This window comes from Ornithorhynchus anatinus, chromosome 4, assembly GCF_004115215.2.
Source record: "Ornithorhynchus anatinus isolate Pmale09 chromosome 4, mOrnAna1.pri.v4, whole genome shotgun sequence".
Classification (NCBI taxonomy): domain Eukaryota; kingdom Metazoa; phylum Chordata; class Mammalia; order Monotremata; family Ornithorhynchidae; genus Ornithorhynchus; species Ornithorhynchus anatinus.
Window position 1 is genome coordinate 122,710,069 of NC_041731.1, and position 12,058 is coordinate 122,722,126.

The following is a 12,058-nucleotide window of genomic DNA, read 5'->3' on the forward strand; positions in this document are numbered from 1 at the left end:
TTGTACGTCACATGAAATTTATGAGATTGTACGTATAGACTAGCTCATGAGAATCATTGGCACTGAGACGTTGTGAAAATGAGAGAAATAGAAATGGCCACTATAATAAAGCATCAACCTATAAGAGACATCACTGACGTAATGCATTAATAACGTTCAGATAAAAGAAAAGCGTTAATAATAAATATTTACGCCGTAAGCAAAAGAAGGGGTAAGTGCATTTAGAGTAGCATTGTGGAGAGAGAGGCGTGGGAGTTATTTGTTTAGACGAGGTGGGGTCGAGGGGAAATTGTTATCTCTCTTCTCATTAGGGAGGTTTTGGGGAGAAGGTGTGTAATCTCGGGAGCTGTTGGAATGATGGAAGGGGATGAATTTGGCAAGATGGGGTTGCGGGGCAGGGGAAGACATTCCAGGTGCTTAGTAAAGACATAGAGGATGGAGTTCTGGTTTGTTTAGACAAAGGGGGCAAGAAGTAAATTTGCTCGGAAGAGCTGGAGGGGGTGGGCCTGGAAGGGGAGGCCGGAGCTAGGAGACGTTTCCGATTGGTCTCGGGAAAGGGCCCAGAATTGTAGATGAAGAATCTGGAAACATTCAGTTCTTCTATAACCCAATTTTTCAGTACACGTTTTGGTTAGGCCGCTTTTAGGAAGACGGGAAGCGTTCTCCCAACGGCACGAGCTTGTTTGGTCTCGGTGGGGAGGCACGTTCCCTGCCCACACGGTGCTTACGGTCTAGACGTTAATACAGATAAATTCTGGATATGTACATAAGTGCCGGGAGGTTGAGGGTGGGGTGACTATCAAGTGCTCAGAGGGTACGGATCCGATCCGTGTGCGTAGGCGATGCAGAAGGCAGAGAGAGTCGGGGGAAAAAAGGGCTTAATTCATTCAATCGTATTTATTGAGCGCTTACTATGCGCAGAGCACCGTACTAAGCGCTTGGAATGTACAGTTCGGCAGCAGATAGAGACGGTCCCTGCCCAATGACGGGCTCACAGTTTAAACAGGGGAGACAGCAAAGCAAAACAGAACTAAACCAAACGAGACAAGGTTTTAATCAGGAAGACCTCTTGGAGGAGATATGATTTTAAGCCTTTGAGAGTGGGGTAAGTGTTGATCTGGCTTGTATTTCATGTATTATTTTTTTAAGATGATTATGTATTTGTTAAGGGCTCTCCATGTGTCAAGCACTCTTCTAAGTGCTGGGGTAAATGCACGTTGACCAGATCAGACGAAGACCCTGGCCCGCATTGGACTCGCAGTCTCAGTAGGATGGATAATAGGTTAATTGAGTCCCCAATTTTACAGATGAGGCACGGAGAAGTTAAGTGACTCGTCCGAGGTCGCACAGCCGGCGAGTGGATTAGAACCCAAATCCTTTGTCTCCCAAACCTGTGCACTCTGCACTAGGTCACGCCGCTCCTCAGAAACACTTAGGTTTTCTACGGGTCAAACAGTAGGGACCGTGGCTAGTAGAATTTGTCCAACTCCTCTGGTTTCTGAGAGTCCCATGTCCACAGAAGACATAAGTAGGTGCCACGTTCAGTGCGAAATGTGTTTGGAGATGGATCCATCTGAACCTGCCTCTCCCTAGGATGCCAGGTGTCCTTTTTGACTCAGTCACTTGCTTGCCCCGTGACCGTGGGCAAGTCATTTAATTCCCGGGTGGCTCAGCTTCCTCCTCCGTTAAATGAGGATGAGGTCTCCGTTCTCCCTCCCCGCTGGATTGTGAGCTCTGAGCGCGACCTGATTAACGCGTGTCTAACTCAGCACTTAGTACAGCGTGTGGCACGTTTAACAAGTAGTATCATAATAGTAATATTAATCCTGCCTTGATTTCTTTCAGGCCTAAGGGTGGAGACTGGTTTAAATGCTTTGTGAATTCTTATTCGGCAGTTTTTTTTTTTCCCCTAAACTTTACACTCGGTTTCCTTAATGTCCAATTATGGCAATACTAGTCAAGAATTGCATACTCGCTGGAATTGCTGTAAAATGTGCACATATGGTCTCACTTTGCTCAGATATTATAGTACTTAATAATTTAAGTAGACTTTTGTGGTACAAGACATCTCTTGTTTTTTTTTTTTTTTTTTTGCGGGGAGGCCTTGGGGGTTGGGGTGGATAATATTCTAGTTGAAAAGGTAAGTACCTGTGATATTGCTTTATGTTTGTTTAATTGGTTAGTGATTTCATTAGGGATTTTTCCTAGTGACGTTATTTGTTCTTACTTTTGTTGTTGTTGAATTAGAAGAAGTATTTTAGCTTCAATATTATGAAAAACCAGTACTATAAACATTAGTGTTAATAGCTTAGTATTTTAGTCCTCCACAAATTAATGCCTGTGGTATCTGGACGTTTTTAGGCCTGTTCTTGTAAACAAGGTCTCAGTGATGTCTAAGGAACAGAACCATGTGGCAAAAAGCTCCACATTAACCAAGGTAAGCAGTATAAATGGAGCTTAGGAATCCCCTGTTAGACCAAAAATCTCCCAGAGAAAATCTCCAGAGTCTACAAATTAAAGACCTCCAATATCATTTTTTAAATAAAGCCTTTTATGTAGTTGGAGAACATTTTTTCAGTTGATAATCAATTGACACTATTATGCAGGCTTACTAGATTTGCAAATTTACAAGTTTTTACAAGCCAGTTGGGTCCCTTCCTCAGGAAATCAGTTTAAGTTTTTTTTTCCTGTATTGACTCAAAGAGCCTAGTTGTCCTTAAATCCTTGTGAATATATTTGCCTTATAATTTGACGGCATTGAGTCAACACCCTTATAGGGACCGTAATGCAATAAAAAGAGAAACTGTTCAATATAGATTCCAGTTACCTCAGAATCAGCTTTGGAGAAATTGGAATGTACACAATAAAACTAGGGGATTTGAGTTCCAGGTTCTACTTTAAGCACCTCGTGTTTTTCAGCGAAACGTATCCATGCTTCGCTGCTTTATTTCCAGTGAGCACAGAGTGAAAATGAAAGCGCACATCACTTTTCAAATGCTCTTTAATATGTATTTCTGAAGTATAACTTGGTGAAATTAAAAATCTCTTTGGTAAATTGTTATGGGCAGAAATTGCATTTTTAATTACTTTTTGGAAAAAAAAAAACTTGAACAGGCTATTTTCAGTCAAGTATCAGTCTTCAAAAACTGTTCTAAAATTCAAACAGATCATTTAACCTAAAGAGCCAAATTGCCTAAACGTCGTAAGGGATAATTTGCAATAAACATAGATTTCACAGGGGTTGTTTTCTATTAGATGACCTGTCCCTCGAATCGTTTCTTCCACTGTATTGTCACGTGTGCTGCGCAGAGTCTTCCGCTGATGGAATGAATGTCGAAGAGGAATTTACAGTGATCAATTTTTTTTGAACACCGGTAAATATCACCGTGGCTTAATGGAAAGTGCACAGGGCCGAGGACCAGAGGACTGGGTATAATCCTAGCTCTGCCACTTGGCTGCTGCGTGACCTTGGGCAAGTCACAAAACCTCCGTGCCTCAGTTCCCTCGTCTGTAAAATGGCGATTCCGTATCTATTCCACCTCTTCTTTGGACCGTGAGCCCCACTGTGGGACCGGGGCTGCGTCCGACCTGATGATCGTCTGTCTACTCCAGGGCTTAGAACTGTACTTGACGATTAGTAGTGCTTAACAGATGCTACTGTTATTATCGTTATTATTATTTCAACCCCTAATATGGTAAATCCTGTTTTTCTTTGAATACTTTTCCAGTTGACTTGGAGCATTTGCGAACAGTGAAAGCTGACAAGCATCTACGGTTTTGCCAGGAAAATGGTTTGAGTAGCTATTTCGTTTCTGCCAAGACAGGAGATTCGGTAAGTAGGACAATGGATAGTGTATACTGTAGTGACAGTTTAAATTCTATGTGTTCTGTTAACTCCTTAGATCCTTTTCTGGAGCTGTGCTAGAACGGAATGCGTGATCACAGAAATGTCTGAACATGCTCGCAATAATAGTAATAATAATAACGTTGGTACTTGTTAAGCGCTTACTACGTGCGGAGCACTGTTCCAAGCTCAGGGGTAGATCCAGGGTCATCAGGTTGTCCTACGTGAGGCTCACAGTCTTAATGCCCGTTTTCCAGATGAGGTAACTGAGGCACGGAGACGTGAAGTGACTTGCCCGCAGTCACACAGCCGACAGGTGGCGGAGCCGGAATTAGAACCCGTGACCTCTGACTCCCAAGCCCGGCCTCTGTCCACTGAGTCACGCCAGAGATGTTGACTGTCAATCATGTACGATTTTATGAAATCTAATGAAAGTAAACCCCGTATTACATGGTAAACAGGAGAACTTGTTCCAAACACAAAACATAGCAAGTGCAAATTGGTGTTACCAAAAGACTGTAATGCAAGAAACCCAAAGATGCTGCTTTCTTGGTCATGGATGAAAAGGAATTCTGCTCAAACTACAGTATGGTAGATTCAAGTGAAAGGATGCTTTGTTGACAGTGAGGGTTAGAGTTAACAAAAAGATTTTAAAATCCCCGACTCCTCTGCAGGTCTTTATAAAGAGTATATGTTCTCATCTATCAGTCAGTCGGTGGTATTTGTTGAAGATCCATGGCCTAATGGAAGCAGCGTGGGAAGCAGCGTGGCTCAGTGGAAAGAGCCCGGGCTTCGGAGTCAGAGGTCATGGGTTCGACTCCCGGCTCTGCCGCTCGTCAGCTGCGTGACTGTGGGCGAGTCGCTTCACTTCTCTGGGCCTCAGTGACCGCATCTGTCAAATGGGGATTAACCGTGAGCCTCACGTGGGACGACCCGATGACCCCGTATCTCCCCCAGCGCTTAGAACGGTGCTCTGCACATAGTAAGCGCTCAACAAATACCAACACTATTAATGGTTAGAGCACGGGCCCGGGAGTCAAGGGATCTGGGTTTTTGGGCAAGTCACTTCACTTCTCTGTGCCTCAGTTACCTCATCTGTAAAATGGGGGTTGAGACTGTGAGCCCCGCATGGGACAGGGACTGTGTCCAACCCAATTTGCTTGTATCCACGCCAGTGCTTAGTTAAAGGTCTGGCCCATAGTAAGCGCTTAACAAATACCAGAATTATCGCTGAGAAGCAGCATGGCTCGGGGGGAAGAGCCCGGGCTTAGGAGTCAGAGGATGAGGGTTCAAATCCCGGCTCTGCCACTTGGCTGCTGTGTCACCTTGGGCAAGCCGCTTAATGTCTCTGGGCCCCAGTTTCCTCATCTGGAAAATGGGGATTAAGACATGGGACAACCTGCTTACCCTATCTCAGCACTTAAAACAGTGCTTGGCACATAGTAAACACTTAAATACTATAATTATTACTATTACCATTATTACTAATCCCCGCTCTGCTATTTGTCTGCTGTGTGACCTTGGGCAGGTGACTTAATTTCTCTGTGTCTCAGTCACCTTATCTGTAAAACGAGGATTATCATTGTGAGCCCCATGTGAGTCACGGACTATGTGCAGCCTGTTTAGCTTGTATTTATCTCAGCCAGTGCTTAGTACAATGTGTGGCATATAATAGCACATAAATACTGTAAAAAAAAAAAAGAGTGCTTATTGTGTGTAAAACTCCCTACTAAGCGCTTGGGAGAGCACAGCACGATAAAATTCATAGATATGATCTCTGTCCTCCAGGAATTTTCCATCTGGTGAAGGAGTTTACAGTCTATCTTGATGGTATTGAATTGGTCCTGCTTGAAACTTGCTTCTGGACTATTGCATTTCTAGAAAACTGATCAACTTGAAATAAGCAAACTTCATTCAGATGAGGAAGATAATGTGAAACAAATATTTAGTGGAGGGGAGAAATTTGGAAAGCAAAAAAAATGTAAAGAAGACTGAGGGTTTCTTGTGAGTTTGCAGTCTAATGACTAGAATCATTTAGCATTTTAGCCTGAGCATTTTAAGCTACAATCTTATAATCAAGGATAGGATTAATTCACATCTTTTCATGCATCAGGTATAATACTTACTGAGCCTTGAACAACTCCCGGTCAGATGTCAAAACTGGTGTGCGTTCTGCTATTTTCGATTATCGTGTGACAGCATAAAGCTCAGATCAACCTTAGCAATGAACTCAGTGTATTGTATTTATTGAGTTCTTACTCTGTGCAGAGTGTTGTAATTAGTGGTTGAGAGAGAACACTGTAACTGAGTCGGGAGACAAATTCCCTGCCCGCAACAAGCTCCCACTCTAGAGAGGGACACAGGCATTAGTATAAATAAATTACCCTGTATGTATATAAGTGCTGTGGGGGTGAAGGAGGAGGGGTGAATAAAGGGAGCAAATCAGAGCGATGCAGAAGGGAGTGGGAAAAGCGGAAATGAGGGCTTAGTCGGGGAAGGCCCCTTGGAGAAGTTATGCCTTCAACAAAGCTTTGACGCTTGGGGGAAGCAGCGTGGCTCAGTGGAAAGAGCCCGGGCTTCGGAGTCAGAGGTCACGGGTTCGACTCCCGGATCTGCCGCTCGTCAGCTGCGTGACTGTGGGCGAGTCGCTTCACTTCTCTGTGCCTCAGTGACCTCATCTGTAAAATGGGGATTAACCGTGAGCCTCACGTGGGACGACCCGATGACCCCGTATCTCCCCCAGCGCTTAGAACGGTGCTCTGCACATAGTAAGCGCTTAACAGATACCAACATTATTATTGTTATTGAAGGTGGAGAGAGCAGTCGTCTTTCAGACATGAAGAGAGCGGGTGTTCCGGGCCAGAGGCAGGACGTGGGTGAGAGGTCGGCGACGAGATAGACGAGATCCGGATATAAAGAGTAGGTTGGCGTTGGAGGACTGAAGTGTGCAGGCTGGTTCGTAATAGAGGAGCGGGGTAAGGTATGAGGGGGCGAGGTGACTGAGTGCTTTAAAGCCAGTGGGAAAGAGTTTCTGTTGGATGCGGAGGTGGATGGGCAACCGTCTTGAGGTTCTTGAGAGGGCAGAGTCAAGGAGAGGGCCAAGGTTACGGATCGAGAGACGGGAAGGATGGTGGTTTTGTCTAGGGTGACGGGAAAATCAAGGGAGGACAGGGTTTGGGTGCCAAGATAAGGAGTTCTGGTTTTGGACATGTCAAGTTTGAGGGGTCAGCGGGACATCCGAGTAGAGATGTCATTCATTCACTCAGTTGTATTTATTGAGGGTCTACTGTGTGCCGAGCACTGTACTAAGTGCTTGGGAAATACAGTTCAGCAACAGATAGAGACAATTACAACGGGCTCACAGTCTAGAATGGGGGAGACAGACATCAAAACAAGTAAACAGACATCAGGAGCATTATTATAAATTGAAAGTATTATAGGTATATACACCTCATTAATAAAAATAAATATGAGTATAATTATGTACATACACAAGTGCTGTGGGGCAGGGAGGGGAGTAGAGCAAAGGGAGGGAGTAGGTGCGATGGGGAGGGCAGGGGGAGCGGAGGAAAAGGGGGGCTCAGTGTGGGAAGGCCTCCTGGAGGAGGTGAGCTCTCAGAAGGGCTCTGAAGGGGGGAAGAGGGCTAGTCTGGCCGATCCGAGGGCATTCCGGGCCAGAGGTAGGACGTGGGCCGGGGGTCGACGGCGGGGCAGGCGAGAACGAGCACGGTGAGGAGGTTAGCGGCAGGGGAGCGGAGCGTGCGGGCCGGGCTGGAGAAGGAGAGAGGGGAGGGGAGGTAAGAGGGGGCAAGGGGACGGACGGCTTTGAAGCCCAGAGTGAGGAGTCTCTGCTTGATACGGAGGGGGACGGGCAACCACCGGAGGGTCTTGAGGAGGGGAGCGACCTGCCCGGGGCGTTTCCGTAGAAAGATAATCCGGGCAGCATAGACTGAGGCGGGGAGAGACGGGAGGTTGGGAGATCAGAGAGGAGGCTGACGCAGTCATCCAGGCGGGATAGGGTGAGCGACTGTACTAACAAGGTTTAGTTACTAGGTTTACTAACAAGTTTGGATAGAGAGGAAAGGGGGCGGATCTTAGCGACGTTGTGAAGGTGAGACCTGCAGGCTCTGGTGACGGATTGGATGTGAACGACGTGTACAGATAAGGTTTTGACAAAGCTTTTTTTTTCTTTAATGGCATTTGTTAAGGGCTTACTGTGCGCCAGGCTCTATATTCATTCATTCAATAGTATTTATTGAGCGCTTACCATGTGCAGAGCACTGTACTAAGCGCTTGGAATGTACAAATCGGTAACGGATAGAGACCGTCCCTGCCCTCTGACGGGCTCACGGTCTAATCGGAGCTATATTGAGCTCCGAGGTAGATATAAACAAGTTGGATACGGTCCCTGTCCCACACGGAGGCTCCCAGTCTTAATCCCCCATGTTAGAGATGAGGTAACTCAGGCCCAGAGAAGTGAAGTGACTTGCCCAAGGTGACAAAGCAGAAAAGTGGCAGAACCAGGATCAGAACCCAGTTCCTTCTGACCTGACTCCCAGGCCCGTACCCTATCCGCTAGGCCGTGCTGCTTCTCACATCATCTCACATCCATTTTATGAGAAGGAGTAGGGCCTAGAGGAAAGACCGCAGAGTTTCCAGTCCTCCACCAGTCTCGGCTACGGGAGGGAGAGTGAAGCAGAGGCCCGTCCGTTCCATTCCCAGCCTGGCCAGTGGCCAGCGAGCGTCAGCCCATCTGCTACAAGTCAAAACTCACCCGCACCGGACAGCGGCGGCGCGGGAGAGAGTCGAGGGCGGAGACTCGAGTTGACCGCGCGGAAGACGGCGATAGTAAACCACTTCCGTATTCTTACCAAGAAAACTCTCCGGATCCACGACCGGAACGGTTACAGATGGAGAGCGGGGCGTTCCGGAAGAGATGTGTCCGTGGTGTCGCTGTGGGTCGGGATAAGACAAGGCCTCAGTTTGCTCCTCTGTAAAATGAGTATAAATGTACCTCTTCTCCCACCCCTTAAGATGAAATCTCATGTGGGATCGGTACTGTGTCCTATCGGCCTATGTAGAAGCAGCGTGGCTTCATGGCGAGGGCACGGGTTTGGGAGTCGCAGGTCGTGGCTTCTCATCCCAGCTCCGCCACTTACCAGCTGAGTGACTTTGGCCGAGCCATTTAACTTCTCTGTGCCTCACTTCCCTCATCTGTAAAACGGGGATTAACACTGTGAGCCCCACGTGGGACAACCTGATTACCTCGCATCTACCCTAGCGTTTAAAACGGGTGCTTGGCACATAGTAAGTGCTTAACAGATACCATCATCCTTATTATTATCATACATTGTACATACCCCAGGGCTTAGTAAATCAGTTGGCACGTAGTAAACTCTTAACAAAAATCACAATCGTTATAATCACCCCCAGTAAAGCAGGCTGCTTCTTAGGGGTAGGGGCGGAAAGAAGAAAGGAGCTTTTTTTCCTCTGTTATGCAGGAACCGTGGCCTCAGGAAAGATCTCAGCCAAGAGGCCTTCCCAGACTGAGCTTCCCCTTTTCCCTCTGCTCCCTCTGCTGCCTCGCTGCCCCCCTCTTCACCTCCCCTCAGCTAAGCCCCCTTTCCCCCCTTTCCCTCTGCTCGTCCCCCCTTCCTTCCCCTCCCCTCAGCACTGTGCTCATTTGTATGTATTTTTATTACCCCATTTATTTTATTAACGAGGTGTACATCCCCTTAAATTCTATTTATTGTGGTTGTGTTGTCTTGTTTTTGTCCGTCCGTCTCCCCCGATTAGACTGTGAGCCCGCCATTGGGCAGGGATTGTCTCTCTCTGTCGCCGCCGAATAGTATATTTCAACCGCGTAGTACAGTGCTCTGCACATGGTAAGCATTCAATAGATATTACTGAATGAATCTCAGGTAAAAGAGTAGAGAGACAAAGAAAACTAGGTGGTTTGGAGCAGATCAGTGAAGAGCCTTGAAGCTAAAGGGGAGATTGACCCCCGAAGCATGGACCTGCAACCCAGGTCCTTTTTTAACCCTTGAAGCTGGACGATTTCTTCCAGCATCCAAATGGAGAGGAGGCCAATCAGCAGAGTGCCTGCAAAAACCACTTCTACTGGTCCCCGTACTTTGGAAACAGTGAAGGAAACCAAGACAATCACTGCATGGTTCCTCTCCTTGAAGATTCATTCATTCAGTCGTATTTATTGAGTCCTTACTGTGGGCAGAGCACTGTACTAAGCACGTGGGAGAGTACAGTACTGCAATAAGCAGACATATTCCCCGCTCTCGTCAGCCTTATAGTCTAGAGATGCAGCTGAACCAATCGGAGAGGGGGACCGGGGAGGACATAGAGGGGTCGGCCTGGGGGAACAAGGTAGATCCTTGGCGAGGGAAAGCGAGTTTTGTCCCGGAAGAGCAGGGTGATGATGATGGTGGTATTTGGTATTTGTTAAGCGCTTACTATGCGCAGAGCACTGTTCTAAGCACTGGGGTAGATACAGGGTGATCAGGTCGTCCCACGTGGGGCTCACGGTTTTAATCCCCATTTGACGGATGAGGTCACTGAGGCACAGTGAAGTGATGATGGTGGTATCTGTTAAGCACTTATTATGTGCCTACCACTGTCCTGAGCACTGGAGAGCTGCAAAGTAATCAGGTTGTCCCATGTGGGGCTCACAGTCCTACTCCCCATTTTACAGGGGGGTAACTGAGGCACGGGGAAGTTAAGTGACTTGCCCAAAGTCACTCAGCTGATAAGTCAGCGTGGCTCAGTGGTAGGAGCCCGGACTTGGGAATCAGAAGCCATGAGTTTGAATTCCGGCTCTGCCACTTGTCAGCTGTGTGACTGTGGGCAAGTCACTGCACTTCTCTGTGCCTCAGTGACCTCATCTGTAAAATGGGGATTAACCGTGAGCCTCACGTGGGACAACCTGATGACCCCGTATCTCCCCCAGCGCTTAGAACGGTGCTCGGCACATAGTAAGCGCTTAACAAATACCGACATTATTAGCATTATAAGTGCCGGAGCTGGGATTAGAACCCACGACTCCCAAGCCCGGGCTCTTTCCAGTAAGTCACGCTGCTCCCACGGGACACGGGGAACATTCACACTCTGGACTCTGGATGGACTCAGGGCACAGGAAGGACTTGGAGAGGATCCTTGGAAGTTGGGAGTACAACAGCAAAGACTCTGGATGAGCGAGATTCCTGCCCCCGTGGGGGAGAAGACCGTGAGCCCCAGGATAGGAATAATAATGATGGGATTTGTTAAGCACTTACCTTGTGGGTTGCCAATAGGGACGTACTCTCGGAGGGGGAAATGGTAGATCCAGGGAAAGGTGGCTTGAAGTGGATTTGTTCATTCAGTCGTATTTAGTGAGCGCTTACTGTGTGCAGAGCACTGTACTAAGCACCTGGAAAGTACAGTTCAGCAATAGAGACAATCCCTGCCCACACCGGGCTTACGGTCTAGAAGGGGGGAGACAGACATCAAAACAACTAAGCAGGTATCAATATAAATAAATAAAATTATAGATATATACACACATCAAAACAAGTGAACAGGCATCAGCATAAATAAATATAATATATTTATAGAATTATATAACTAGAATTATATGCATGATAATATGTTTATATCTAAAATTATATATTATTAGAATTATATAATTAGAATCATACATAGGTAAATGTGCTGTGGGGTTGGGGTTACGGGGAAGAGCAAAGGGAGCGAGTCGAGGTGATGCGCAGGGAAGGGGGAGCTGAAGAAAAGCGGGGCTCAGTCTGGGAAGGCCTCTTGCGGGGGGTGAGCCTTTGCGGCAGGGCTTCGAAGCAGGGAAGGGTGATTGTCTGGCAGATCTGTGGAGGGGAGGGCGTCCCGGGCCGGAGGGAGGACTTGAGCCGGGGTCGACGGCGGGACAGGCGAGGTCGAGGCACAGTGAGAAGGTCCGAACCAGAGGAGCGAAGGGTGCAGGCGGGGATGTAGAAGGAGAGAAGGGAGGTCGGGTCAAAAGGTGATGGACGACTTCCAAGCCAATAGTGAGGGGTTTTCGTTTGATGCGGAGAGGCGACCGTGGCGGATTTTTGAGGGGGCGGGGGGACACGCCCAGAATGTTTCTGTAGAAAGATAATCCGGGCAGCAGAGTGAAGTATGGACTTAAGTGGGGAGAGCCAGGAGGTTGGGAGGTCAGGAAGGAAGCCGACGCAG

General features: G+C 47.4%; 1 protein-coding gene across 3 annotated transcripts in view; it reads left to right on the forward strand.

Moving 5' to 3' along the window:
* The window catches only part of RAB28 (RAB28, member RAS oncogene family), a 131,753-nt gene that overhangs the window by 95,787 nt on the left and 23,908 nt on the right, over positions 1–12,058 (forward strand). For all 3 annotated transcript variants that reach the window (XR_003758944.2, XM_029063689.2, XM_029063688.2), the window contains exon 5: positions 3,729–3,832. Coding sequence is in view for 2 of the 3 variants with exons in the window: in XM_029063689.2 (XP_028919522.1) it covers positions 3,729–3,832 (104 nt within the window). In the remaining variant the exon portion in view is untranslated. The remainder of the gene's footprint in view (positions 1–3,728; positions 3,833–12,058) is intronic.